Source organism: Lutra lutra, chromosome 14 (assembly GCF_902655055.1).
Source record: "Lutra lutra chromosome 14, mLutLut1.2, whole genome shotgun sequence".
Lineage (NCBI taxonomy): Eukaryota > Metazoa > Chordata > Mammalia > Carnivora > Mustelidae > Lutra > Lutra lutra.
The window spans coordinates 32,731,865-32,758,637 of NC_062291.1; the positions used below are offsets into that span (position 1 = coordinate 32,731,865).

At 55.4% G+C, this 26,773-nt stretch overlaps 1 protein-coding gene across 5 annotated transcripts in view; it reads left to right on the plus strand.

The window, feature by feature from the left end:
- Positions 1-26,773, plus strand: part of PALD1 (phosphatase domain containing paladin 1) — an 87,534-nt gene that overhangs the window by 57,659 nt on the left and 3,102 nt on the right. For all 5 annotated transcript variants that reach the window (XM_047702637.1, XM_047702638.1, XM_047702636.1 and 2 more), the window contains exons 4-19: positions 8-187; positions 1,274-1,438; positions 2,287-2,447; positions 2,676-2,751; positions 3,468-3,619; positions 3,972-4,071; positions 4,264-4,368; positions 6,470-6,565; positions 7,010-7,138; positions 7,635-7,751; positions 7,846-8,001; positions 8,327-8,509; positions 9,660-9,800; positions 10,043-10,114; positions 12,296-12,436; positions 26,065-26,220. In XM_047702637.1, coding sequence (XP_047558593.1) covers positions 8-187; positions 1,274-1,438; positions 2,287-2,447; positions 2,676-2,751; positions 3,468-3,619; positions 3,972-4,071; positions 4,264-4,368; positions 6,470-6,565; positions 7,010-7,138; positions 7,635-7,751; positions 7,846-8,001; positions 8,327-8,509; positions 9,660-9,800; positions 10,043-10,114; positions 12,296-12,436; positions 26,065-26,220 — 2,130 coding nt within the window. The remainder of the gene's footprint in view (positions 1-7; positions 188-1,273; positions 1,439-2,286; positions 2,448-2,675; positions 2,752-3,467; positions 3,620-3,971; positions 4,072-4,263; positions 4,369-6,469; positions 6,566-7,009; positions 7,139-7,634; positions 7,752-7,845; positions 8,002-8,326; positions 8,510-9,659; positions 9,801-10,042; positions 10,115-12,295; positions 12,437-26,064; positions 26,221-26,773) is intronic.

The following is a 26,773-nucleotide window of genomic DNA, read 5'->3' on the forward strand; positions in this document are numbered from 1 at the left end:
CTGCCAGGGACGCTACTTCCTGGTGCGGGATATTGCTGAGAAGATGGATGTCCTGGGCACTGCACGGAGCTGTGGGGCCCCCAACTTCCGGCAAGTGCGGGGTGGGCTCACCGTGTTTGGCATGGGACAGCCCAGCCTCTCTGGATTCAGGCGGGTCCTCCAGAAACTCCAGAAGGATGGACACAAGGTAAATGGGGCTGCTTCTGGACAGAGTCTTGCCCCCAACATCTGGCAAAGGGGCTCCTGGGAGGGGCCTGGACCCCTGATGGGGAGGGTGGCTAGGGACCCAGACCAGGCTCTGCTAGGCCTTGAATGCCATGGTGATCACTGTGGTCAGCATGGTTGGGAAATTCTGGGTCAATATTTATTGCCTTGTCATGTGTGGACCTGGGGGCCCTGAGGTCGGAATACCCTTATACACCTCACGTTGAGAACCTTGGAGAATGAGAAAGGTGACAGGGTGATAAGAGGGTCCAGGTCATAACAAGAGAGGCACAGCTTGGTGACCACAGTGGACACAGGTCCTTCTATGAAGGCAGGGCAGTTACTCCCATTTCACAGAGGAGGAAACCGAGGCCCAGAGAGGATAAGTGCTGCAGCTTAGGAGTGGTGTCCTGAGACCCAAACCAGCCATCTGGATCCTAAATGACTCCTCTTTTCCTGCCTGATGCTGAGGCGGGGTTTTGCGTGCCTGAGGGTCCCCTGTGATTTCAGGCTCCGTGTGGGCAACCCGTGTCTGGTGTGACCAGGGTTTAGCAGGAGAGTCCCCAAGTGAACCAGAGTGGGATGGGCTATTAGCTCTGGGCGGATCCTGTCCTGTTCCCCAGGGAAGGGTCTGCCCACCTCTCTCTCCTCTGTACAAGGTGCTCAGTGAATGAATGATTGAACGGTGGTGGCGGGCATTCATTTCTCCCCGCAGTGTTCATCAAGCACTTGATTTATCTGCCATTTCGTGCTCCGAAGAGTGGGGAAGTGAAAATGATCAGGATACGGTTCTCCCTGTAAGGAACCTATAGTCCACGAAGGGAGACGTATTCACTGATCATGTGAGGATGAAGCAGGAATTCACACCAGGAGCTTCAGGCAAAGGGCTTTGGGCCCTGAGAAGAGGGACAGTCAGGAGCGGGCGACACTGGGACTGAGCAGGCACAGGGTGGGGTGACAGGCGCTCAAAGAGGAGGGACCGGTCTGTGCAAAGGCACAGAGGTGAGGCAGAAGGTCGGGCCCCCGTGCTGGGTAGCGGTGACACTCTTCCTCCTTTGGCCCCTGGTAGGAGTGTGTGGTCTTCTGTGTGCGGGAGGAGCCCGTGCTGTTTCTGCGGGCCGATGACGACTTCGTGCCTTACACACCTCGAGATAAGCAGAATCTTCATGAGAACCTCCAGGGCCTGGGACCTGGGATCCAGGCAGAGAGCTTAGAGCTGGCCATCCGGAAAGAGGTGCGGGTCCCTGGTGTGGGTGGAGGGCCCTCTCCCTGGCAGGCCGCAGGCATCTGTGTTGGGACCCTGCCTCCCAGTCTCACTTTGCTCTCACCGGCCCGTGCTCACCCACTCTTTGGCCCTGCTCGGGCGAGTCACTGGCTGCAGGACCTGCTTACGGGCAGCCGGAGGAGGGACGTTTCCTATTTCCGGCTCCCTTTGCTTCTGCCCCTTTCCCACCCTGCGCACCTCCTCCGGGCTCAGCACCCGTATTTAGCAGGGGCCTGGTGGCGTGGAAGGAGTGTTAGACTAGGAGCCCCAACATGGAGGGTCAGCCCTCCGGGAGCTGTGAGGCCCAGGTGAGTCACTTCTCTCGATGGGCCTCTGGCTGTCTCTGATGTGCCCCTGTTCTCCTGCACACCCTGGAGGCCTGTCAAGGATTTTGATGTCGAGGTGTGTGCCTGGGGTCGGTGGCTACAGTGCCCCCAGAGGCTCCCACGGGCATGAACCCGTGGTCTCCCATCTCCCTCAGGGGGCCTCATCTCCTCTGGCACCCGGCTGACTGAGATTCCCCTGTCCTTGATTCTGATGGCTTAGCTGAGTCCTGCTGCCTATAGGACATGGCAGGGCACTTGCTCCCTGGCCCCAGCGTGGGCCATGTCATCTTGTGCACAGGTTGCTGCCCTTGGGCCACTGGCCACCACCGTCCCAACAGGCCTCCCAGGGCGCAGAGCACCTGGATCCCCCCTGGAGGAAGAGCAGCCTGTCCGTGGCCTCTGTGCGGTCTCCTCGCTCTAGAGCTCGGCCAGGAAGGACAGGAGGGGCCTGCGGGTCCATCATGGCCCTCTGGCCCCCACTCTGCCACGCAGATCCACGACTTCGCCCAGCTGAGCGAGAACACATACCACGTCTACCACAACATCGAGGACCTGCTGGGGGAGCCTCACGCTGTGACCATCCGGGGTGAGGACGATGTGCATGTGACCGAGGAGGTGTACAAGCGGCCCCTCTTCCTGCAGCCTGCCTACAGGTACCGAGTGACAGGCCTTCCCGATGTCAGCAGAGGGTTCGGGCTGCACGGATGCCTGCGTGCTGGGCAGTGGAGCTCCCTGGCCCTGCTCCCCAGCTGTGGCCTCGCTTTCACTATCTGCAGGCTGGGCCGAGCTCCCCCCAGCCATCTCTCCCATAGGAATGCAGGGGTGGGGGGCTGCCCGGGCTGTGTGGCCTATCTGACGGGTCTCTCCCCGTCACCTGGCAGGTACCACCGCCTGCCCCTGCCAGAGCAAGGGGCCCCCCTGGAAGCCCAGTTTGATGCCTTTGTGAATGTTCTCCGGGTAAGTCAGGGCAGGAGGGGGCAGGGGGTGGTGGAAGCACAGAGTAGGGACAGGAACCTGGACAGCGGGTCTGGGTCTAGGCCCTGTCTCCATTGTGATGCTCAGGGTGAGTATGGCCTCTGGCTTTCCTCAGAGGAAGGCTTCCTTCTGTGTTGTGTAGGAGGTAGAATGTGTGTGTGTGGCTGTGTATATTTGTGCATTCTCTAATGACAGAGCCCAGCACTGACAGTCTGAAGGCCTGGACGCTGGACAGACTCAGTTGCTAACTTGGCTGTGTGATCTTGGACAAATCACCTGACTTCTCTGGACATCAAGTTATTGGGGCTCAGAGATTCTCATCTGTGGCCTCTTGAGCTGGTGTTTCCTGAGTACTGGCGTTGTTTCTTTCCCAGCCCCTGCGGGAGGTCACCTTATTTAATTTGCATCTCATGGGGATGTCAAATATAGGCCTGTCACCTCTGAGCAGTCTCACTCCCAGGCCCAGTTGGCTGAGCTCCCCCAGGGCCGGGGCAGGAGGCAGGGCCGTACTCCTCGGGGCAGGTGGAATAGATTAGGCTTAGAAGTTTGCCAGAAGCAGCTGAACCCCCTGTCTAGGCACCCCTTGCCAAAGACTGTGGGGCATAGATGGGCCGATGTCATGACCCCCTCTCCCCGGACTTGGTCCTGGCAGAGGGTTTCCAGGTCATGCTGTTGCTGACAGTCGTGGTCTTTCCCAGGAAACCCCCAGCCTGCTGCCGCTCCGTGATGCCCACGGGCCTCCCCCTGCTCTCCTCTTCAGCTGTCAGACAGGCGTGGGCAGGACCAACCTGGGAATGACCCTGGGGTCCCTCGTCCTGTTTCACCACAGTGGGGCTGCCTCGAGGCCAGAGTGAGTGTCCCAGGGCGCCGCAGGGATGAGGAGAGGAGGGCACAGGGCTGCCAGAGTGCTGGGGCCGCGTCAGAAGCCCAGGGCCAAAGCCGGAGGTGGGGAACGTGGGGATCATTCCCTGGGTTGCCACAGACTTGCTGAGTAATGTGGAAAAAGTCATTTGACCTTTCTGGGCCTCAGTTTCCCCACTGGGGAAAATACTCCTTGCATCCCCCAGCCTGAATGGGAAGGAAGACTCGGAACCTGTAGTCCAGGGCCCCTCAGCAGCCATGTGAATGGAAGCGTCAAGAGCGGGAGCGGGGGTAGAAGACTTTGGGGGTACCGCCTCTGCTACTGACCCCTTCCTCGTTAGGGCTGTCCCCCTGCAGGCCAAGCCGCTGCCCCTGGGGCAGCTTCAGCTGATCCAGAGCTTTCTCCATGTGGTGCCTCAGGGGAGGAAGATAGTGGACGAGGTGAGCTGGGCGCTGGGGGCCGGGGCCGTGGAGGGGTGGGCCCTTCTCCGCTGGTGGGGTTTCTTCCTCCCCTGCACTGCCCCCTTCTTGGCAAACCATTCTTTCCCTTTCTCTCCCCTTCCATCTCCGCTGTCTTTCTCCGGCCCCGCTGCCCACCTACCACCCCTTCCCTGCTCCGTTCGCGGGCCCCAGGTGGACAGAGCCATCGCCGCCTGTGCCGAGCTGCACGACCTGAAGGAGGTGGTCTTGGGACACCAGAGGAAGCTGGAAGGCGCCCGGCCTGAGAGCCCAGCCCAGGTGAGGCCTGGAGAGGGCCTGCTTTTGCCCGAGTCCCGTGACCTCATTTTGTGAAACCTGTGAACCGGCTTCTTTGCGACTGACTTTTCCTGGTGGCTGCTTCTCCCAGAGAAGAGAGGTGCTCAGAGGAAGGGCAGATGGAGTTGCTGGGCCGGCAGGAAGGACGGACAAGGAAGCGGGGAAGTTTACTTTCCCTGGCCAGGTCCCCTCGCTGCATAATAAACAGGACGGAGGAAGGGGCCGCTGGCGGGGGTGCCGGCGGCCTCTGGAGCCAGACACTTCCCAGACTGCTCCTGGGTCCCCCCTCCAGTCAGTCCCTTGCTGTTTCCTTGGGTAGGCTGGGGTTTGGTCCAGCCTGCTGCTTCTGGAAGAGCGATCGGCTCTGGGCTATCTCAGCAGCTCTGTCCCTCCCTCTGGGGAGAGGCCGTTGTCTTGACAGTGTTTGTGCATAGCACGTGGAAGGAATCTAAGGCCTGTGGAGACTTTCTTCTTTGACACTTTAAAAAAATATCTTTCGAAAGCAATAGTAGAGTATGGAAAATCGAGAAATCGGAGCAGGCAGAAAGTCACCCATCATGCCAGCACGGCTGCCGGGAGCATTTCAGGCCACTTTCCTCCCCATGTGCTTTGTTTGTGACATTCTTGGTTCGGTTCAGGTGCCTCCCGGATGCATTTATGCATGCTTGTAGCCCTTCTCAGCACCCCCCATGCCATCCCTCCTTTCGTCATTGTGGTTCTTGCCGGCTGTGTGACTTCAGCCATCCTTGGCCAGCTAGGTTAAGAGCGTGGCCTCTGGCCTGACCACGTGGGGTCCGGTCCTGGCTCTGCCATTACAGGTGTGTGGACGTGGGCCGGTGCCTCAGTTTCCCCGCTTGTAAAAAGGGAGCCATGAATGATAACCACCCTATAGAGTTGTTACCAGCTGAGATAAGCTGAGATAAGAGCCATGACGCCCTTAGAAGGGAGCCCGTTGCAGAGCATGCGTCCCTGGGATGTCGCTGTCGTGATTTACTAACCACGCCCCTCTGGTTGGACTGTTGAGTTGTTTCCAGTTCCTCACCAGTGTAAATTCCTTTGCAACAAGATAACTTCACGAAAATGAAGCTGTTGTGTATTTAGGATTTTTTCCCCCTTAGTCTAGATTAGAGGTTAGCAAATGGTGACTTAGGGGCCAAATCCAACCCGCTACCTCGTTTATGTGAATAAGTTTTATTGGAACATGGACTTGTCCATTCAGTTCCACACTGTCTGTGGCTCTTTCATGCTGCCAAGATGGGCAGGTAAAGCAGAGACCCTAGAATATTTACTGCCTTTCATTGAAGTAGATGTTTGCCAACCTCTGGCCTAGATTCCCAAAGATGGGGTTCAGTGTAATCAAAGGGCATGACCTTTCTTGTGGGCCTCTCTCGATCTCACTTGCCCTCCAGAAGGTGGTACTGACCCAGCCAGTGAACTCTGAGATCCTAAGGTGGAGAAAGGGACTTTGGGATTCTCTCTCACAGCTCATTACCCCCGGCCCAGGCTGGGCTGTGGTTACAACCTTTGGGGATCCAACTCTCCTTGCCATCAGTGGCATGATTGAGCAAGTCAGCTCATTTCTCAGAACCTCTGTAAAGTAAGGGAAAAAATTGTGGCTCCCTTGGAGCACTGTTATGAGGGTCTTTTTGTTTTCTTGTGGAGTGGGTCACCGTTCTTAAGGGAGGGCCTCTGGCTTAGAGAAGGGTATTTCTATCCTTGCTTCCTCAACATGATTGGGCACGGCCCTGCATGTGCATGACTTGGTGCAAAGATGGTGTGGGGGGAAGGGAGGGTGCCAGCCTGTCTCTGCGCACAGAACTGGTAGGCTAGGTGGTCCCTGTGTTGACAGCTGGGGTAGTCACCAAGAGCTTCCCCTGGGCCACAGACTAATTGCAGCAAACGGGAGAGTGTTAGATGCTTGGAAGAATTTCCAGCCCAGCAGAACTGTGTTATAATGGGAGGGGTAGATTGTGTCCTGGGGATTTCTGAGGCTTAACTCCTGCCCTTCGAGGGATGGGGACAGGGTGGCTCCGGGAGCCCTGTTTTTACCACCTGGCCCCCCTTCCGGGTCACCTTCTCTCAGGAAAGTTGCAGCCAGCACGGTGTCCGACAGAGGGCGCTGCAGAGCCTGGAGCGATACTTCTACCTGATCCTGTTTAACTACTATCTCCATGAGCAGGTGGGCAGGGGGATCAGTGGACTCACAACCCCTCCTCCTGGGGTCCCTCCAGCCCTGTCCCCTACAGCAACTGGCATGGGGTTGTTGAGGACCCCTGTGGAGCTGGGGAAGAGAATGGGGACATATTCATTGGTCCCAGAGGAAGATGGGTGTGGGAGGCCTGGAGAGACCCTGATAGAGTGGTCGTCCCAGAGCAGGTCAGGCAAAGGGAGGGCCCACCTCTCTCTGTCCTGGGCCCCCGTCTCTGTACCCTTAACCGAGGCATCGGGGCCTGGAAGGATCTTGCTTTGGACCTTCTGGTCCTCTTGGATCCCCTCCTCCCTGCCCTGGACCATGATGGAAGTCTCTTGGGGCTCCGCCCCCTCCCCCCGACAGGGTCAGCTGGGAGAGTTTGGGATGGCCTCGTGCCCCTGAACTCCCATCTCTCTCTGCCTCGGGCTGCAGTACCCGCTGGCCTTTGCCCTCAGTTTCAGCCGCTGGCTATGTGCCCACCCCGAGCTGTACCGCCTGCCTGTGACCCTGAGCTCAGCAGGGCCTGTGGCCCCTGGGGACCTCATTACTAAGGGCTCTCTGGTGAGTGTGGCTGGCTGGCTGGGGCAGTGGGAATGGGTGCGGGCTGTCCCCGGGGCTGGTAGGCCCTTGATTCCTGATGGCTTGGATTAAACATCGCCCTCCTTCCCAGGAGACAAAGAGGCGATGGCCTTTGGGGCGGCAGACTTCCTGGGAGTAATGTGGGGTTGATCTCAGGCCCCAAGAAGCTTTTGCAGCTTTGGCCACTGCTGTTTTTCCCTCTCATCATTCTTGAACCCACGTGCTGCAGGCGAGGAGGCAGGAGGCCTGGTTTGGATGTCTTTGTCACCGGCCTCTCATTGTAGAGCCTTACGGTCCTCCTCTGGAGGGTGGGCACTATCGCCTTTCTCCCTGCCGGGGTGGTGTTGAAGCGCCCAGTGTGCAAACGGGCTTCGTGGACTGTAAAGTGCTGGTGTCTGCCCTCCCCTGCCCCACCTTGGGCCAGGCTCTGAAGCTCAGTCAGCTGCTGGGGGTCCCAGGCTTGCTGCTCTCCCCACAGGGGGCAGACGACCTCATCTCCCCAGACGCTCTCAGCACCGTCAGAGAGATGGACGTGGCCAACTTCCGCCGGGTACCCCGCATGCCCATCTATGGCACGGCGCAGCCCAGTGCCAAGGTGACCACCCCAGGGGCCCCAGGTCTACTCGTGGGGTCAAGGGGGATAATGGTTGAGCCCTTTCACTGATGGCCCACTGATGGTCTCCCCCCAGGCCCTGGGGAGCATCCTGGCCTACCTAACCGATGCCAAGAGGAAGCTCCGGCATGTTGTGTGGGTCAACCTGAGGGAGGAGGCCGTGCTGGAGTGTGACGGGCACACCCACAGCCTGCGGTGGCCTGGGCCCCCCATGGCCTCCGACCAGCTTGAGGTGAGGCCCTCCTGCCCTCTGCACACCCCCACCTTGGAGGCCTTCTGGGAAATTGGCCCTGGAGAATCTTCAGAAGGTCCCAGGCTCCTCTTGTAAATGGAGAAACTGAGGCCCCAGGAGGAGCAGACTCAGGGAGTGGCTGATTCGGGACTCCCACTTTGGTCATCTCCCTGGCTCTGGGTCTGGCTCTGACCCCTGAGGCTCAGGAAGGGGCAGGGGTCCACCCAAAAGCCAGGACCTGTCCTGGCCATGGCAGGCTCTGGCCTTCCGGGGGGGCCCGGAGGCTGCCTCAGTGGCCTGAGCCCTCTGTCCCACCTTCCTCTAGAACCTGGAGTCCCAGCTGAAGGCCCACCTGAGTATGCCTCTCCCAGGCCCAGGGGGTCCAGCGACCCGCAGGTTCCAGACATGCCACACCTCGCAGGAGGTCTTCGCCCAGCACCGCGGGGCCTACCCTGGCCTCACTTACCACCGCGTCCCCTTGCCGGACTTCTGTGCCCCCTGCGAGCAGGTGAGGGGGCTGTGCGGGCTGGGTCCTTAGGGAGCCAGAGCAGGCCCTCTCCCACCCCTGCTCTGGCCTGGGCCGTGGCTGTGGGCACAGATCCCCCCAGGGACTGAGAGCTTGTTCCACGAGCCTCCAGTGGCTTACTCACTCCTTTCCAAGGTTCGAGTCCGGGGGCGTGTATGCATGTCTGTGTTTATTCTGTGTCTCAGGTGTGTGTGTGTGGGAAGTGTATCCACGGTGTCTGTAGCGAATGTACGTCTGTGGGGGAAGCGTGTATGGAGTGTGTGTGGGTGTCCTGTGGAGTGTGTACATGTATGTGGTGGGTGGGTTGGTCTGGAATCCGACGGACATCTTGTCTTTCCTGGGGGGTATGTGGCAGGCGTCTCTGGGGAACTGTGTGGTGTGGTGTGTGTGTGTAGTGGGGTTGTGGGGTTCTTGTGTGTGTCCAAGGTTGTGTGCTGTGTGTGTGATCTCTGTAGGATTGTGTCTTTGTGTAGTGTGTGTTTTAAGGTCCGTGGGTACGTCTGTGGTGCGTGTGGCCAGCCCTTACTGCATGCGGGTCGCTGTGATACGTCCGTTGTTCGGGTGGTGTGTCTGTGCGGGGTGTGGTTCCGGGCTGGGTGCCTGTGGGGACAGGTGACAGCAGCCTGGAAGGGGCGGCCTCAGGGGCTGGTAGGTCCTGCCTCTGTGGGTCTGGTTGCCCGTTGTTTGTCGCCCCCTGGTGGACCCATGCTGCGGGGATCCGCTGAGGTCAGGCCCCTGCCCCCAGGCTGGGACCTGGGTGGGGTCCCTCTCAGGCAAGTAGTGGGGTGGGGGTGGGGTGGGGGGGGTGTTCCTGCGCAGCCCTGGGGGATGGAGCACGTGGGCGTGACATACACATCTTTTGTGTCCTGCCTGGTGGAGGGTGTCTGTGTGTGTGTGTGTGTGTGTGTGTGTGTGTGTGTGTGTGGTGGGGGTGGATGGGTGGGTGCCTGGGGGAAGAGGGGATGACACGCCCAGGGCAAGGGGTGGGGGTGGCTGTTTATAAGCATGCCATCTTGTACCTGGCTGTCCCACAACGTCTGCTTTGGGATTGCCTCTTGGAGGGGTGGGCCACATCTGGAGTCTGCCTCCTGCAGCACTGCCTGCCTGACTCGGACCCTGGTCTCCCACGCAGGATTTCGACCGGCTGCTCGAAGTTGTACGGGCTGCCCTTGCGAAGGACCCGGGCACTGGCTTCGTGTTCAGCTGTCTCAGTGGCCAGGGCCGGACCACGACTGCCATGGTGGTGGCTGTGCTCGCCTTCTGGCACATCCAGGTACGTGTGGCTTGTCCTGTCCTGCCTGCACAGGGCTGGGTGCTGCTTGGCCCCTGGGACCCTGGCTGTGGCAGGAGCATGTGGGGGACAGGGATGGTGCACAGCATGGTCCCAGAGCCTGTCCCATCAGTCCTGGGCAGAGGGCTTTGGGGCTGGCAGACCCCTGGCAAGGGGTTCCTCACGTTGGGGAGGGGGCCACCTGGACGGACGTGCTCCCTGTCCCAGCAGCTGTCCTCCCTCAGGGCTTCCCCGAGGTGGGCGAGGAGGAGCTCGTGAGCGTGCCTGATGCCAAGTTCACCAAGGGCGAGTTTGAGGTGAGCACACCCCACAGGGCCCCGTGGGGACCCCTGGGTGAGGGAAGAGGGCTGACAGTTCTGGGGGATCTTCAGAGCTCCTCTTAATTACATCACCTTCTCCCATGTCATCATCTCTGTGCTCCCCTGCTCCCATTTCACAGATGAGAAAACCAGAGCACAGGTCAGCTTGGCTCTTGAAGAAGAGGGGACTAGGCTGATTCCCCCCCCCCCCCCCCCGCCACTTGGCTCTGCCACTGAGCTGCTCTGTGCCCTAGGGGAGGCCTTGGCCACATTTTGTCTGGATGGCACTAACGACTGCCTCACAGGCTCTGGGGCCCCAGCTGTGGCTGGTAACCTTGATGCCGGGCCGTGGCCTGTCCCACCTCACCCCTGTTTCAGTCCAGGGCACTGGGTGGACAACTGCTCACATTTCTGATTTAGTCACCCCTGTATTGTGCACCTGCCACATGTCATCACTGCAGACACCCTGCAAGCAGGCAGCGGGATCCCTATCTTATGGGGGTGCTCAGAGCTGGCACGGGTCTCTCTGGTGTTGGTGCTGTGGCCATCTGGCCACACAGCATTCCCCTCCCTCACTGTCCCTGCTGTCTATCACCGTGGCCTTTGTGTGCTCCCTCAAACTTGCCAAACTCCCTCAGCTTCTCGGCCTTTGTGTCTGCTCTTCCCTCTCCTGAAACTCCCCTCTTCCTTCTCACTGATTCATTGATTCTTAGATTTTTACTTTTTCATTGTGGTAAAATGTACATACCATATAATTGACCATTTTAAGTGTCTTTAAGCGTATAGTTCTGTGGCATTGAGTACATTCACTTTGTCGTGCAACCATTATCACCATCCATCTCCAGAACTTTCTCTTCATCGCAAACCGACCATACCCATGAAACAGGAACTCCCCGTTGCTCCCTCTGCAGCTGCTAGTGACTACTGTTCTACTTTGTGTCTCTGTGGATTTGATTGTTCCCCGTGCCTCATACAAGTAATATCACCCAGTATTTGTCCCTTTGTGTCTGGTCTATGTCATTTAGCATCATGTCCTCCATGTTGAGTGTCTTTTCGCTTTCACTCCTTTTCAAGGCTGAGTAGTATTCCCTTGTATGTATGGACCATGTTTTGTTTATCCACTCATCTGGTGGTGGACACTTGTGTTATTGTCACCCTCTGGCGACTGTGAGTCATGCTCCTGTGAACATGGAAGCCCAAATACCTGTCTGGATATCTGTTTGCAGTTTCAGAGGTGGAATTGCTGGATTGTACAGTAACCTGCTTGATTTTTAAATGGCAGCCATATTGTCGTTTGTGGCAGTGGCGCCATTTTACGTACCCACCAGCAAAGCACAAGAGGTTGAGTTTCTCTATGTTTTTCCCAACACTTGTTGTCTTCTGTTCTGATAGTAGCTGTCCTGGTGGATGTGAGGTGATACCTCATGGTTTTGAGTCGTATTCCCCTGATGACGAGTGATGCTGAGCATCTTTCTAGATGCTCGTTGGCTGCCTGCATGTCTTCTGTGAGGAAATGTCTGTTCACGTTCTTTGCCCATTTCTGATTTGGTTTGTTTTGTTGCTGAGTTACAGAAATTTTAAATATATTCTGGATATCAATCCCTCAGTAGGTACACGATTTGCAAATATTTCCTTTCATTCTGTCAGTTGCCTTTTTATGGTGTTGATGGTGTCCTTTCTTTGGTTGCCTGTACGTCTGATGGCCTGTCCAAGAAGTCACTGCCACATGTGATATCATGGAGTTTTTCTCTGCATTTTCTTCTGCCAGTTCTATGGTTTTAGCCCTGGTTTAGGTCTTTGATCCTTCTTAAGTTAAATCTGTATGTGAGGGGTGCCTGGGTGGCTCAGTAGGTTAAAGCCTCTGCCTTCGGCTCAGGTCATGATACCAGGGTCCTGGGATCGAGCCCCGCATCAGGCTCTCTGCTCAGCGGGAAGCCTGCTTCCCTCTCTCTCTATGCCTGCCTCTCTGCCTACTTGTGATCTCTGTCAAATAAATAAATAAAATGTTTTTTAAAAATTGTTTAAAAAAATCGGCATGTGAATATCCAGTTTTCTCAGCACCACTTGTGGAGTGGGCCTTGAGGGGGCCCTTTGTGTGGGGTGAGCCTGTTGCTGGGGCTGGAGGCCCCACCTACCTCCCCCCGTCCCTTAGTTTTCTCTGTGCTCTCCTGGCCCCAGGTAGTGATGAAGGTGGTGCAGCTGCTGCCTGACGGGCACCGTGTGAAGAAGGAGGTAGATGCAGCCCTGGACACGGTCAGTGAGACCATGACGCCCATGCACTATCACCTTCGGGAAATCATCATCTGCACCTACCGCCAGGTGAGCCTCGCCCTGACCTGGGTGCTCAGCGAGCTTGGGGCTGACTGGACGTGAGGCAGCTAGGGCTCCCGTGGGACCCTCATCAGTTCTGTTATTCCTTCACCTTCTGGAAGTGACCTGTGAAATGGAAACACGCCCAGCCCCGGCTCACCCTGGCGTGATTCAGGGAGTTCTTGGTGAGGTATGTGTGTGTCAGGGATGATCAGAGCGTTTGACACCTGTGGCAGCCCTGGAACTGGTCAGGGATGTGGCCAGTCAGAACCAGCACCCCATCCTGACCCCTGTGGTGCCAGGTGTTAACCCTTCAGGTTCTGGGTCGTGGGGGGTGCTGAGGGTCCCAGGCAGGAGTCAGGTAGCTAGATGGGGCCACTCCAGGGCTTGGCACGTGGCCATCTAATGACCAGCAGGGCACCCATTCAGTGTTTTAACGGCTGATGCCGTGTGACTGCTCAGGACCTATGTATGTCTGCACTACCCGGGAGCTGGGGCTGGCTCCCAGATTGACCTCCTCCGTTAAAAATTGTGTTTGGGTGACTCATTAAATGATAGCAATGAAAATGTTTCCATAAATTTACAAACTTTCTGTAAAAGCCCAGAGTTTCAGCCTATTTAGAAAAAAGTGTGTCGTTCCCTTAGCTATCGGTGGGGCTCTGTCATACATAGCTCTCCTGGCTCAGTCAGATGATTTGACATTACCTTCTGGTAACCATGTTCACCCACTCCCATTCCAGAGGCCAGGCTTCTGCTGACCTCAGCAGTGGGAGGATAGGGATCCCTGAACCCCATGCAGGGCTCCCTGGTGCAGGGGTGATGGGGTGGGGTGGGGGTGGAACAGAAGGACGATATAGAGTCATTCCCCAGTATAGCCGCTAGGTAGCCTTAGTAAGCTGAGCCTGGGTCAAATTCTCAAAGAGGCTGAAGAGCAGAAGGCCTTCATTCTCTTATCTGGTCCTTTTCACCCTGGTGACACACTTGTTTCACACGGGAGCTTTAAAACATTCCCATGCCTGAGTTCCATCCATAAAGTCTAACTTACTAGGTCTCCTTGGGGGGCCAGGGTGTGGGTGTTTGTAATGCATAGTCAAGGTTGAGAACCATCTCATCTAAGCGGGAGTCCCCAGCTGCGGTGAGTTTCAAGATCACTTGGGGGGCCTGTTCTGGGCTGGGCTCCAGTTCTGAGTTTCTGATTCTGTAGGTCTGTAAAGCTCTTAGATGATGCTATGCTCCTGGTTGGGGGCCCCTTCTGGGGGATTTGCTGCAGCCAAGTCTCACCCTTTTGCTGTCTTCTAAATGACAGCTTTATGGAGATAGAATTCACGTACCATACAAAACAATTATTTAAAGTATAATTCCCTGGTTTTTAGTACATTCCGAGAGCTATGTAGCCATCATCACAGCCAGATAGAGAACATTTTCATCGCCCCATTTCATCCTCCCCCAACCCTAGGCAGCCGTGAATCTACTTTCTGCCTCTATGGATTTGCCTATCCTGGACATTTCATAAAAATGGAATCACGCACCATGTGGTCCTCATGACCATCTTCTTTCACTTAGCACAATGTGTTCAAGTTTCATCTGTGTTCTAACCAGGATCATGGCTTCATTCCTTTTTGTGACTAATATTCTATTGTATGGATATATCACATTCTGTTTTTGGTGTCATGCCTAATCTAAGCTCGTGAGAATTCACCTCTAAGAGGTAAGTAGTTTTCTTCTAAGAGTTTTGTAGTTGTAGCTCTTACATTTAGTCTTTGATTCATCTTGAGTTAATTTTTATATATGGTGTGAGGTAGAGATCCAGCTTCATTCTCTTGTATGTAGAGATCCAGTTGTCCTCGCACATGTGTTGAAAAGACAGTTCTTTCCCCCACTGAATTATTTTGGCGCCTCTAAAAAAAATCCATTGACTGTAAATATGAGGGCTTATTTCTGAGCTTTTAATCCTGTTCCATTGATCTGTTTGTGTGTTCTATGCCAGTACTATACTGTCTTGATTACCATAGTATTGTAGTGAGTTTTGAAATTAGGAAATGAGGGACGCCTGGGTGGCTCAGTTGGTTAAGCGGCTGCCTTCGGCTCAGGTCATGATCCCAGCGTCCTGGGATCGAGTCCCGCATCGGGCTCCTTGCTCAGCAGGAGCCTGCTTCTCCCTCTGCCTCTGCCTGCCATTCTGTCTGCCTGTGCTCGCTCTCTCTCTCTCTGACAAATAAATAAAATCTTAAAAAAAAAAAAAAACATGTCATGAAATTAGGAAATGAATTCTCCAAGTATGACTTCTTTTTCAGAACTCTTTTGGCTATTCTGGGTCCCTTGTATTTCCATATGAATAGAAATTAGGATTAGCTTGCTAATTTCTGAACAACAACAAAAAAGCCAATTGAGATTTTGATAGGGATTTCGATACAGATCAATTTGGGGAGTATTACCATCTTAACAATAGTTCTTCTTTTGATGCATGAACATGAAATGTCTTTCCATTCACATAGGGTTTCTTTGCTTTTTTACAAGATATTTTATAGTTCCAGAGTGTGAGTTTTACACTTCTTATATTAAATTGATTCATAAGTAACTTACTGCTTTTGTGCTATTGTAAATGGAGTTAATTTCTCAATTTCATTTTTTTAGTTTGTTCATGGTTACTATATAGAGATACAATTGACATTTGTATATTGATCTTCTATCTTGCAGCCTTACTGAACTAATTCATTAGTTTTCATACTTAGTGAATTTTTTAGGATTTTCTATTTAAAAGATCATGTCATATGCAAATAGAGATAGTTTTGCTTCTTCCTTTCTAATTTGGGTACCTTTTATTTAATTTTCTTGCTTAATTGCCCTGGCTAGATCCTCCAGTGGAATGTTAAGCAAAGTTAGCTAGCAGAGACAACCCCCCTCTAGTTCCTGATCTTAGTGGGAAAGCTTTCAGCCTTTCACATTAAATATGATTTTAACTGGCTTTTTCTTTTCTTTCTTTCTTTCTTTTTTTTTTTTTTTTAAGGATTTTATTTATTTATTTGGCAGACAGAGATCACAAGTAGGCAGAGAGGCAGGCAGAGAGAGAGAGGGAAGCAGGCTCCCTGCTGAGCAGAGAACCAGATGCGGGGCTCGATCCCAGGACCCTGGGATCATGACCTGAGCCAAAGGCAGAGGCTTTAACCCACTGAGCCACCCAGGTGCCCTAACTGACTTTTTCATAGATACTCTTTGTCAGCTTGAGAAAGTTCCCTTCCATTTTCAGTTTATTGAGTCTGTTTTTTTCTTTTAATGAGGAGATGTTGACTATTGTTAAATGCTTTTCCATATCTATTGAGATGATTATCATGGTTTTTGCCCTTTATTCTATTGATATAGTATGTTATTTTAATTGAACTTTAGGTGTTAAACCAACCTTGCATTCTGGGATAAATCCTACTCAGTCATGGTGTGTATCTTTTTATGTTGTTAGATTTAGTTTGTTGAGGATTTTTGTGTCAGATTCATAAGAGATCTCAGTCTCTTTTGTCTTTGTTCAGTTTGGCATTAGGGTCCTGCTGGCCTCACAGAATGTGACTGTCTCAATTTTGCAGATGAGACCGAAACCTCAAGAAGGGAGAGGCCATCATACGTGCATTAGTCAGCTCGGGCTGCCACAATGAAATACCACAACCACATGGCTTAAACAACAGAAATTTATTTTCTCACATTGCGGAGACTGGAAATTCCAAGATGAAGGTTCTGACCGATTTGTTTCCAGAGAGCACTCTCACTGTACTTGTGCACGGCGACCTTCTCTCTGTGTCCTCCCACGGCCTTTCCTGGCTGCCTGGATATGGACAGATGGTGGGATGGGAGAGAGAGAGAGGGAAGGGGCTGTCCTTTTCTTATAAGGACACTAATCTTAGAGATCCTAGAACAAAGAAAGAGCTAAAAGCAGCCTCAATCCCAGTAGCTGGCCAGTTTAAAACAGGGAAGGACCTTTCTAGGGTTGCCAGTATATAACCTTGCTAAATGTGTCCATTTTAAAGAAAGGAGAGATGGAAGGAAAGAAAGAAGCAACTATTTAAAAACCTAACTACGATATACACGGTTGACATTTCATTTAAAAAAGGATATTTTAGTACCAGAAAGGTAGAATGGACGTGATCTGGGAGTAGAATAGACATGATCTCAGAGTAGAGTCCTTGAACAGATTTATGTTTCTAAGTTCCTGTGGACCCATGCAACTGGTTATGGACCCAGATTTAGGAATCACAGCTTTTGGTGACCAGGCCCCTATATCCTTTAGAGAGAAAAGGCAGAATGTCTTTCCTCCAAAGTCACCCTGCACTTGACCTGGCCTGGCTAGACCCAAAGCGTATGTCCTGCTAAGGTCAGGATGGCCTGAGCTGCCCCAGCTGCCTTGAGATTAGAAGGGGCCTCTGGCCTGCTCTGTGCATGCCTATGTGTGGACTCTGGAATGGCTGGATTGTTCTGGGCTGATGGGCAGAAGGAATGTGGGTGTGGGAGTTGGAGGAGCCTGGGTTTCAACAGCCATCTTCATCCTCTCTGACCGCCTGTGTCCCCATCTGACAGGCAGGACCGATACTGCTTCCTGGCAGGGCTGTGTGTGAAAAGGACATAAGGGACCAGAAGTACAGGGCTGACACACAATAAGTGTTCGACTAATGGGAGGGCTCTGAGGATCCCTGTAGGGCCAGAGTGTCCTGTGATGTCCTGTAGCTTCAGAATCCCCACAGAGATCCTCAGGTTTCAGCACTAAAGAACTTACAGAGCATTTGTCCCCTCTGCTGACAGATGAGCTAGAGAGCAGTTTTCTAGGGTCCTATGTGCGTTGCTCTCAGAGCGGGGCTGAGAGGCGAAGAGCCTCGCTCCCAGACCCCAAGCCTCTAAAAGTTACTCCAAACCGCCCCAGCACCTGGTCCATGTTTAGATTTTCTCAGTGGTCTCCCAGAGTCTTTTTGCGGTTGGATCAGGATCCAGATCAGAACCACAGATCACATGTGGCTGATGTGGCCTGTGGAGCCCAGGGCTGCTCTTCTCCCTCTCCTTCCCCTGAAGTGTAACCCCAGAGGGAAACAGGTTGCTTATTAGACACCTGTGGTCTGGACCTGGCTGGTTGCACCCCGAGCTCTAACTAATCACAAGTGATGCCATGGGCTTCCACAGGGGTATGAAGGTCCTGTGGTGTCTCTTGGGACCGGGCAACTGCTGGAGGTCGTCCCCTGGATTCTTTATTTCACTGAGGGTTTGCAAAATGCTGATACGCTGGCACTCTCATTCCCCCTCCGTTAGCTAATTCAATCATTCCAGAAAGATACTCCCCGCCAAGGTGTAGCGGAGGCAGAAAGGCAGGGCCCAAGCTTGGTTTTTCACTGGACTTGCTCGTGTTAAAGGAGGTTTGCAAGGTAAGCTTCTCTAAAGCCGAGGGGAAGGATGTTGGGTTTGGGGAGCCTCTATTCTTCCAGACTCGGACTTGGAGCCTGTGATGTGGGTCTGGGTGACTGGGGTGGTCTCGGAGAAGGAAGATGGAGGGGCTCCTGAGGGGAGGCTGGGAGTTGCCAGAGGCCAGGGCTGGAGGCCGGGAGACCCAGCCTCCACATGTCCCGACTCAGAAACAGTGTGGGAGGTGCCCCCACGAGGCTCACTGAGCATCTGGCTCAGTGCTCACTTGTATCTGTGCCTAAGGAAGGGGAGGCTATACCTCACAGCCATGTGTGCATTTGAGGAAGGGAGGCCCTGGGCTTGCCCAGGAACCCATAGCTGGTGGATGGCAGGAGGAGAGCAAGACCCCAGACCCTGACTTCCAGGTCGGGCCCTCTCCGCTCTGCCGCCCAAGATGGAGGACAGTTTCAGCTCCTTCCCACCTCAAGCCCTGCTGCTTCCAGGGTTGGGGGAAGCAGAACTAGAAGCCATAATCCGTGCTCTTGGCCTGAGGTGGCCAGAGGACAAGAGCACATCGCAGACTTGGGTCATAAACACAGAGGGAGGGATGGGACTACAGCTGCACACACGTTTTCCACAGAGACAGGCCTTCCCTTGTATGACAGTCTTGGCCCCCCTCTCTGCCTAGGCTCATCCCTGGCAGCCCAGCAATGTGTCCTCCACTCTCTAGAGTGCAGTGAGACTGGGCCGGGGCCTAATCTGGCTTATGTGTGTGAGGGGGCCAGAATGCTCAGGGCATTTTAAAAACCACCTCAAAAAGAAAAAAGAAAGAAAGCTCTTTGAACTAAGCCACTCTGTGAGGTGGCGATAGAGGTAACAAGGCTGGGCCCCAGCCCACAGTGGGACACCATCTGGTGAATTAGTTGTTTCCTGCTGGGCCTAGAAAGGGAAAAATATTTGTGACAGAAACTCAGGTCAGGGCTCCTGGAGGAATTCCTGCTAGAATCATTAATGCCAGCGGCCTTTTCCTTAGCTTTGGCTGGTGACCTTTGGCTGGTGACTGTTTAGAACAGTCTAATGTGTCTCCCTTCTGTCCCTTCAGAAGGAGTTTGAAGAAAAACTGAGATAAAAGTAGCCACACAGAGAGGAATAAAATGTCCTTTGGTCTTGAAGTGAGATTTCGTCTATAAATCTCTAACTTTGAACAGTGCTTTTTGAGTTTTCTAAGAACTTACTCTTTTGTCTCCCTTGGTACTCGGGGTGGCTGGTAAGGAGGTGATGGTAGGTTTTACTAGACCATTTTCCTGAAGAGGACACTGAGGCCTAACGACACCATGATCAGCTCGAAGCAGGACCAGAACCCATCTCCCAACACCTCAGCCCATGTTCCTTCCCTCCCCAACAGCCATGACCCAGGGGGCAGTCTTATTGTGGTGGAAAAAGGAAGGGGCCAGTAAGGGAGCCACCAGGGCCTACCACACGCGCTGCCCTGGGTTGGTGCCAAGTTGCCAAAACGTCAGAGGTTTAGCTGGGTGCCCGCAAAGACAAAGGGTGTTATCTTCAGATGACTTTCAGCCAAAGTCGTTCCCTGAAGACCTCATTCCAGTAGGCAATGTGTCTCCAGGGCCTGGGCTGTGCAATTAGAGTGGCCTTGGAATGCTGTAAGCTGTCACAGAAAATATGATGGAAGGAAGAGTTGCTCGGGTGGACGAGCGGCTGCTCGAACAGTGTGTGCGTGTGTGCGTGTGCGTGTGTGTGCGTGCGTGTGTGTGTGTGTGTGTGTGTGTGTGTGTAGGGCACGGTTCTCAGACCTGAGACCTCTCTTGCTTTCCCCTCCTTCCCATGGTCTGGCTGAGCCGGAACGATCTTCCCCCTCCAGGGCGACCTCCTGCTTTAACCCTGCTGCAGCCATGCCCTGCCCACCTGCCCTGAACCAGGCTTGGCCCTAAGTGTGCCCCTGGAGGCTTGGAGCTCTCTGTGGTTCGGGAGGGGTCTCCGTCTCAGCCCATACATACACTCCCCAAGGAGACCCGCCTTTGTGCTCACTGCTGCCCCTGTTAGCCTTCTGGTTGTCCCCCCGGGGGTGCTTCTTTCTGCTGCTCATCTCTCTTCTACTGGGCCAGGGCTCATCTCTGACCCCTTGACCCCCAGATCCCGCCTGGGGCAAGTAGGGCTCCACAGATGTCTGGCCAGTGAGCAGACCAGTGAGCCGAAGGCTGAATAAGTCACGGTGTGATTAAATAGGAAAACTGACTCCTACCCTTCCTTGTACTTTTTTGTTCTTTGTCCACATTGTTGGTCTGCCAGGAGAGGGCGCTCTTCTCTAGCTGCCCAAAATGCTGAGTCTGGGTGGGAAGCCCCAAGTTCTGGCCGGGGCTCTGCTAGGAGCTCCCTGCACAGCCCTGGGTGGATTGCTTTGGCCTGTCTGGGCCTTTCCTTTCCCATCTGTCACCTGGAGTCACTGTTGCTTCTCCAGCTGCCTATAAGGGTGGCAGTGAGCACAGCTTGCTTCCAAGGTCAAGTGAGAGTGGGGTGTGTAGGGTGCAGTGGGCAGGGGGGCTGGGACACCTGGCCAGCTCACTAGCTTACGTACAGGGCAGTGGGCTCCCGAGGGCTGTCTTGGCACCGCATCCCAGAGCCTGGCCTAGGAGTAAATGACGTTTGTCGAATGAAGGGCGCACAGAGAAGCCTGCGTTGCCAGGTTTAGTCCCTTCCTACTTTGAAAGTACTGAATAAAATGTGTTCTTTGGGGGCGCCTGGTTGGCTCAGTTAATTAAGCATCTGCCTTCGGCTCAGGTCATGACCCCAGGGTCCTGGGATCGAGCCCCACATCAGGCTCCTTGCTCAGTGGGGAGCCTGCTTCTCCCTCTGTCTCTCCCCCGCTTGTGCTCTCTCTCATGCTCATGCGCGCGCTCTCTCTCTCTCAAATAAATAAATAAATCTTTAAAAAAATGTTTTGTTTTGTTTGGAAAACTGGCTACTTGTCTATAGGCCAAGGGCCATTTTCTCTCTTTTGGGGATGAGGTGTAGAAAGCATCCTTGTGCTCGAGGCCCTGGGACAGGCCCGAGGATGGAGTTTGCAGGGACTCCTAGAAAGCCTCTGGAAGCGGGTGGCACTGATTGCTTGAGAGCCAGTGTCTGACAGGGAGAGGGTGGCACGGGGCTTTGAGAAGGATGGGGGGTTGGCGCTCTGGGACCTCGCCCCTTAGAGACTAGCCGTCTTCAAGGGCTGCCCGCCGCCTGCCCAGCTGGACAGCAGAGGCCACCAGGCCATCTGTGCTCATTGCTATGAGTGGGTCAGGGAAAGGACAGCAGGCAGACTCCAGGAACAAAGGTGTCTTCCGGTTGGGACTGACTCAGGCCCTGAGCCTGGCCTTGCTTGCCCTTCTTGTTTCTCTCCTTGGGCTCTGGTTTTCCCATGGCCTGGGCTGCGTCCAGCCCTCCATGCGATCGGCAGGTCAGCTCATCTCTTTTACCTCGGCTGCCCCTTCTGGAAAGCAGAAGGGTTGATGTAGGTAAGCCCGGGCTGTCTGTGATGCAGGGCTTGATAAAAATGGGAGATCGAAGTATTCAACAGACATTTCTGGTAGGCCTCCTGAGTGCCAGGCACTGCGCTAGTTCCAGAGATGCCTCATGGACAGCCTAGGGAAGTTCCTGCTTGTGTGGAACCCACACTCCAGGGAGGGAGACACACGAGGAACAAGACACAAGTCAAAGTCACGTTGTGTCTGGTTGGGATGCGTCTGTGAGGTTAAGGGGATTGCAGTTTTAATGGGGTCTGGGTCAGGAAGGGGCTTGATGAAAAGGTGCCGTTTGAACACAGACCTGAGGAAGTGAGGGAGATCCATGCCGACATCTGGACAGAGGGATATGGCAGGTGCAAAGGCCCTGAGGTGGGGGCTTCCTGGTATGTTTGAGGAGCAGGAGAGGAGGTCAGAGGTTACAGGGGCAGGGGGCAGGCAGAATGGGGCCTGGTCTGGGATTGCACAGACGATTACACAGATGTCGGCTTCTATTCTGAGCACCAGTGGGGGCTTGTGGAGTGGGTTGAGCAGAGGAGCAAACGTAAGGTTCTAGCCGGCTTACTCTGGGGCTGTGTTGGGAATAGTCTGTAGGAGTGGGGTGAGGGGGACCAGGAAGGCCAGTCAGGGACTGTCACTGAGGTGACCCAGCTTGGGCTGAGGTGATAAAGAGGCGAGCAGCAGCTGGGAGTGTTCAAAGCAGTTGACGAGATGCCCTGACTGGTGGGCTGTGGGGCTGAGAAAGGGCAAAGTTAGGGCGGAAGACCAGGTTTTGGCCTGAGCAGTGTGAAGAATGGACGTTAAGATGGGCAGACTGTCCAGCAGGTTTTGGGAAAGCTCAGGAGGTTCACCTGGGACATGTTTTGTGAGTGTCGGAAATTGGTTTGATATCTACCTAGAGCTCTTCAGCGTGGCGGTGCGCTCAGATTCTCCATTCAGCCTGGAGTCTGGATTCCCGGAGGCGGAGGTGCACGTGTGGGGTCCCCAGTGTCCTGTCTGAACTCTAGGTTCCAGAGGGCACTGGAAACATGAGAGTGGCTGAGCTGGCTGGGGAGTCTGTGCTTATCCACCAGCTGGATGCCTGCTGCCTGCCTGGTCTGTGTCCTGACACTGGCATTCAGGGTATTGGGGAGGACGGAAGTTGTAAACCTCATTATAATCTGATGCCTGTCTCCAGGATTGTTTTCAAGACTGACCATTCCTTGGGGAGCAGAGGAGACCGAGAAGAGGTTGGAGCACTCAGAGCAGGCTTCAGGAGAGCAGGGGCTCGGCCTGCGCCTGGAGCGCTGAGTGGAGCAAGGCCAGGCCTGGTGGAAGGGAAGGGCTTTCCAGGCAGAGGGAAGGCAGGGGGTCAAGGTACAGAAGCAAGAGTGAGGCGGGCGTGGTTGAGCTTGATGCCCACAGGGCCCAGAGGGGTCAGAGAGCTGGGCATTTGGAATTTGTGTCCCAGCTGGGAACTCTGACGTTGGGTGCTTACTTAGCCTTGCCCAGCCTCATCTGCAAAATGGGTGTCCCTCTAGGAGACGTTTTAGGATCTAACACTCCGTTCTGGGTGTGACAGGCTCAGCCTGGCACGTGGCATGCTGTAGACCCTTGACACACCTGGGGAGGGGGATCAGCCCTGCCTTGGTGGATCTCTTCCGCGTGGCCCAGCAAAGGGCAAGAGCTTCAAGAGAGCCACGACTGTAGACACTGGGCCTATGTGGATGCCGGCCGACCGCAGGCCCGAGAGAGCCGAAACGCCCAGCACCCTTGGCCACCTTTCCTGAGCCTCTTCTTTTTTAGGGCTCGGTCCCAGTGGATGCGGAAGCCTTGTCCAGCGCCACCACAGCTAATGACAGCCTGGCCTACCAGGCCATTTAAAAACAGTTCTGCTATTTTTATCAACAGGAGGAGGTTGACCTATCCTTGTCCCCAGACAGTGCCCACATCGGGTTTTAAGGAATTTTAAGGAAATCGGGCGTTGATAGTAAGATGGGTCATTGTCTCAAATCACAGACTATGATTGCTCTCAGGAAGTGCCCACAGAACCTTCTGGGGGGGTGTCAGGTGTCACCTTTACTTACGGTCTGAATTTAGAGATAATTCTACCCTACCTTGCCTGTAGGGCTCAGAGTCACCCAGCCTCTCCACCCTGAGTTTTGCTCAGAGGCAGCCCTCTCTGGTGTATCTGGGAGCAGCTGGCCCCTGTCCCCATGGGAGTGAGGGCTTGGGGAAGACAGGTCTGGGTACCTGTGCCCATGGGCCAGCCCTGGAGCCGTGGGCTTCTCATGCCCATGGGATGTTTCCTTAGTGCTAATTGAAAGTAGTTTCAAACGGGTCCTGTCCTGTGGAACTGTGGGTGATTTTCCTTCCTTCAGTAAGCTGCAGGGATGGAGATGGTGAAGGCAGCAGGAAGGATGGGGCGGGGAGTGGCCCGTGCCGGACAGAAAGGCCCTCCTTAGGGAGAGTGGGGTGGTGGTGGATTGGCCATACTTTGTCTCTAGGTAAATTTTGTTTTGGGGGGTCCACTACCTAATTTCTAAACAAAATTGCTTTTTTTTTGAGCACCTGGTGGGTTGATCTTTAAAACAAGAGGCACTCTGCCCTACCCTGCTGCGGTCACCTCAGGCAGCAGCCCTGGGGCCATTTCCACCCTCACCCTCTCCAGAAGCACTCCATGGCCCCTTTGTCTGTAGGATCAGGGCCTGGCTGGCCTTCCACATCCTATTCTTGTCTCGCCTCATTGCTTCTTTCTCTGTGCCGCCTCCCCTGTCAGTCTGCCTTGGACACCCCTCACTCTCTGGCCCCTTCCTCCTCTTCTCAGGGCACCTTTCTGCCTGCCCCTTTTCCTAACCCACCTCAGATACCACCACCTCCTTGATGCCCTCCCTGGTCCGGCTCCCCTCCCTGTCTCAGTCCCCTGACCCATCTGCTCTGGTTGCCCTGGGACTGTCCTCAGCCACCCAGCCAGCCCCTGAGGGTCGCTGCAGGCGGGGCCTGTGCACGCATCATCCTCGTGTAGCTGCTCTCTCGCAGCTGTGTCTCGCAGGGAGCCAGAGCAGTGGCTGTGGGCCCCTTTCCCCTCCAGGGCCCCCTCCACTGCCCACCTCCCACCCTTCCCTGTCCCCAGTGCCCCAGAGCTCCTTCTTACTATGTCCTTGCTCCACCCTGAGGGACGCTGTTACCTGAGGCAGAAGTGAGAGGTGGGGAACCACAGGCCCTGCAGACAGCCCCACTCCAGCTCCGGGTTCTTGAGGCTGTGGGTCTCGTCATGTCTGGGGCAGGGTCCCCCCCGCCGCCCCCGCAAAGCCTTCCTGCAGCTGGGCTGAGGTGTGCCTGTGCTGGAAGGCTTCTGGCAACGGGCCTGCTATGGGGAGGCGGCCCTTCCTGGTTCCTGGGTCTCTGGTTTCTAGTTCCTTGCTGTGCCCTTGAGGAGGCTCCTGGCACCTGAGGAAACAGGCCCCAGGCTAGCCTTCCTAGAGCACAGGGAGCTGCGGTGGGTGGATGGAGGCCTGGAGGGTGTGGGGTGTGGTGTGGTGTTCCCTCTCCTGGGCTCCGCATCTAGGGCGGGCTGCACGTCTGTGGTGGGACAAAGGAGCACCTCAGGCATGGCGGCAGGGACACCGTGCCATGGGGACGCCGACTCTGTATGCCTTGGGGTGCCCACTGATGCCCACACCGAGGAAGCCTCCAGAGCACCCCACTTAAGTTCCCTTTCTCCTGAGCACAAGCCTCCTGGGAGTCTTCCGGTCAGAGGTCACTCCTACCCCTATACCTTCAGTGACTCCCCTGAGCTAAAGCCATGGGGCTCTATCCCGTCTGCAGAGTCCCCCGGGAGCTTCTCAGGATGCTGACCTGTACCCCGTGTCTCGCAGGCTTTCCTCTGACGGGTCTGAGCTGGGGCCCCGGTGTCTGCATGCCAGGGTGGGGAGCTGGGCTAGAGTAGAGCTCGGGCTTCCACAGTCGGCTGCCAGCCCAGTTCCCTGTCTTGTCCCTTCACACCCTCGTTCCAGCCAGGCCAGCGCCTTCTGGGTCCCGCCTGCTGGGTGCTGTCTGCGCACCATCTGCACCGCCCCACGGGCTGCTTGCTCTCTCCACCCCGACCCCAGCCGGCCTGCACTGCCCAGCCACATCCCATGCTCTCTCCCTAGTCATGTGGCGGTCCCCTCTCTCCTGGCATGTCGCCTGATGCCGTCCTAGAGGGGGCTGGGGATGGCTTGTTAAAAACACTGATGCCCCCTGACCTAACACACACCTCTTTCTTCCCTCAGCCGCCTTATCTTTGGTCACTCTCCAGCCCTGGTGGCCTTTCTAGGATCTATTCCAGCCTTGGGGAGGGTAGGGCCAGGGCCAGGGGGCTGGATTCACCCCGCTTCTGCCCCTGATCCTGAGCCATTTGAGAAACGGGCAAGAAAGTCCATTAAGGACCTGTCCAGGCCAAGGCCAAGGCGGGGGCCGCCCTCCCAGGCAGAGACACACGCACTAGCCTGGGAGCCACGGGAGGCCGTAGAGCTCAGGCCCCAGGGGCCGAGGGGAGGCCGTGCTGCGTCCAAGGTCAGAGCCCCCATGGCTCAGCCTTGCTCTCCTTTGGCCTCCCTGGAACCTGAGCCGGGGCCATGCCCTGGGCCTCCCTGTCCGAGTACCTTCCTCCTGTCTAGTCCCGGAGCTATGTCTGTGTGTGTGTGTGTGTGTGTGTGTGTATCCGTGCGTGGGGTGTGGCGATGGGCCCCGCGGCGACTCCCACTCACTGCCCTCGTCCTCCAGGCGAAAGCAGCCAAGTTGGAGCCGGAGGCGGGGCGGCTGCAGCTGCGGAGCCTACAGTTCCTGGAACGTTACGTGTACCTGATGCTCTTCAATGCTTACCTCCACCTGGAGAAGCCCGACTCCTGGCAGAGGCCTTTCCGCTCCTGGATGCGGCAGGTGAGAGGCTGCCCTGCGCCGCCCCCGCCGGCCCTGCTGTCATTTGGCTCCGCGGGAAGCTTCCATGATATGGGACCGTGTCTCTATCATCAGCATTGGGCGTCCAGGCTGGTCTCTGCTTGTGGCAGAGGCCACGACGTGGGAGGCGTCGGAAGCGGGAATCAGTGTTGGGGGAGATGAGGGACACGGGGAAGAGTACAGGGCAATGTGCCCGGCCCTGCCCTGCTCTGGCATCCCAGAGCTGAAGTGACCTGGGTGCTTCGTGCCTGCTCTCTTGTTCATGCCTGCGGGCAGGACGGCATGGTGGCCCCCTTCCGGCCCTGATCTGGGACAGGTGGGCCCTTCCCTCTAGCTGTCCTTGGCACAAAGGTGGGATCGTCTCGGTGCTGTCCCTGCCACTTGAGAATGCCGTGGTGGGGATTCCATGAAATAGATCAGGTGCTGTGTGCCAGGCCCCGTGTCAGGTCTGCCTTTCGTGGTGGCTATGCTCTCCCGTGGCATAGGGGAGGAGACTGAGCACAGACAGGGGAAGTACTCATTCACGGTCAGCGGG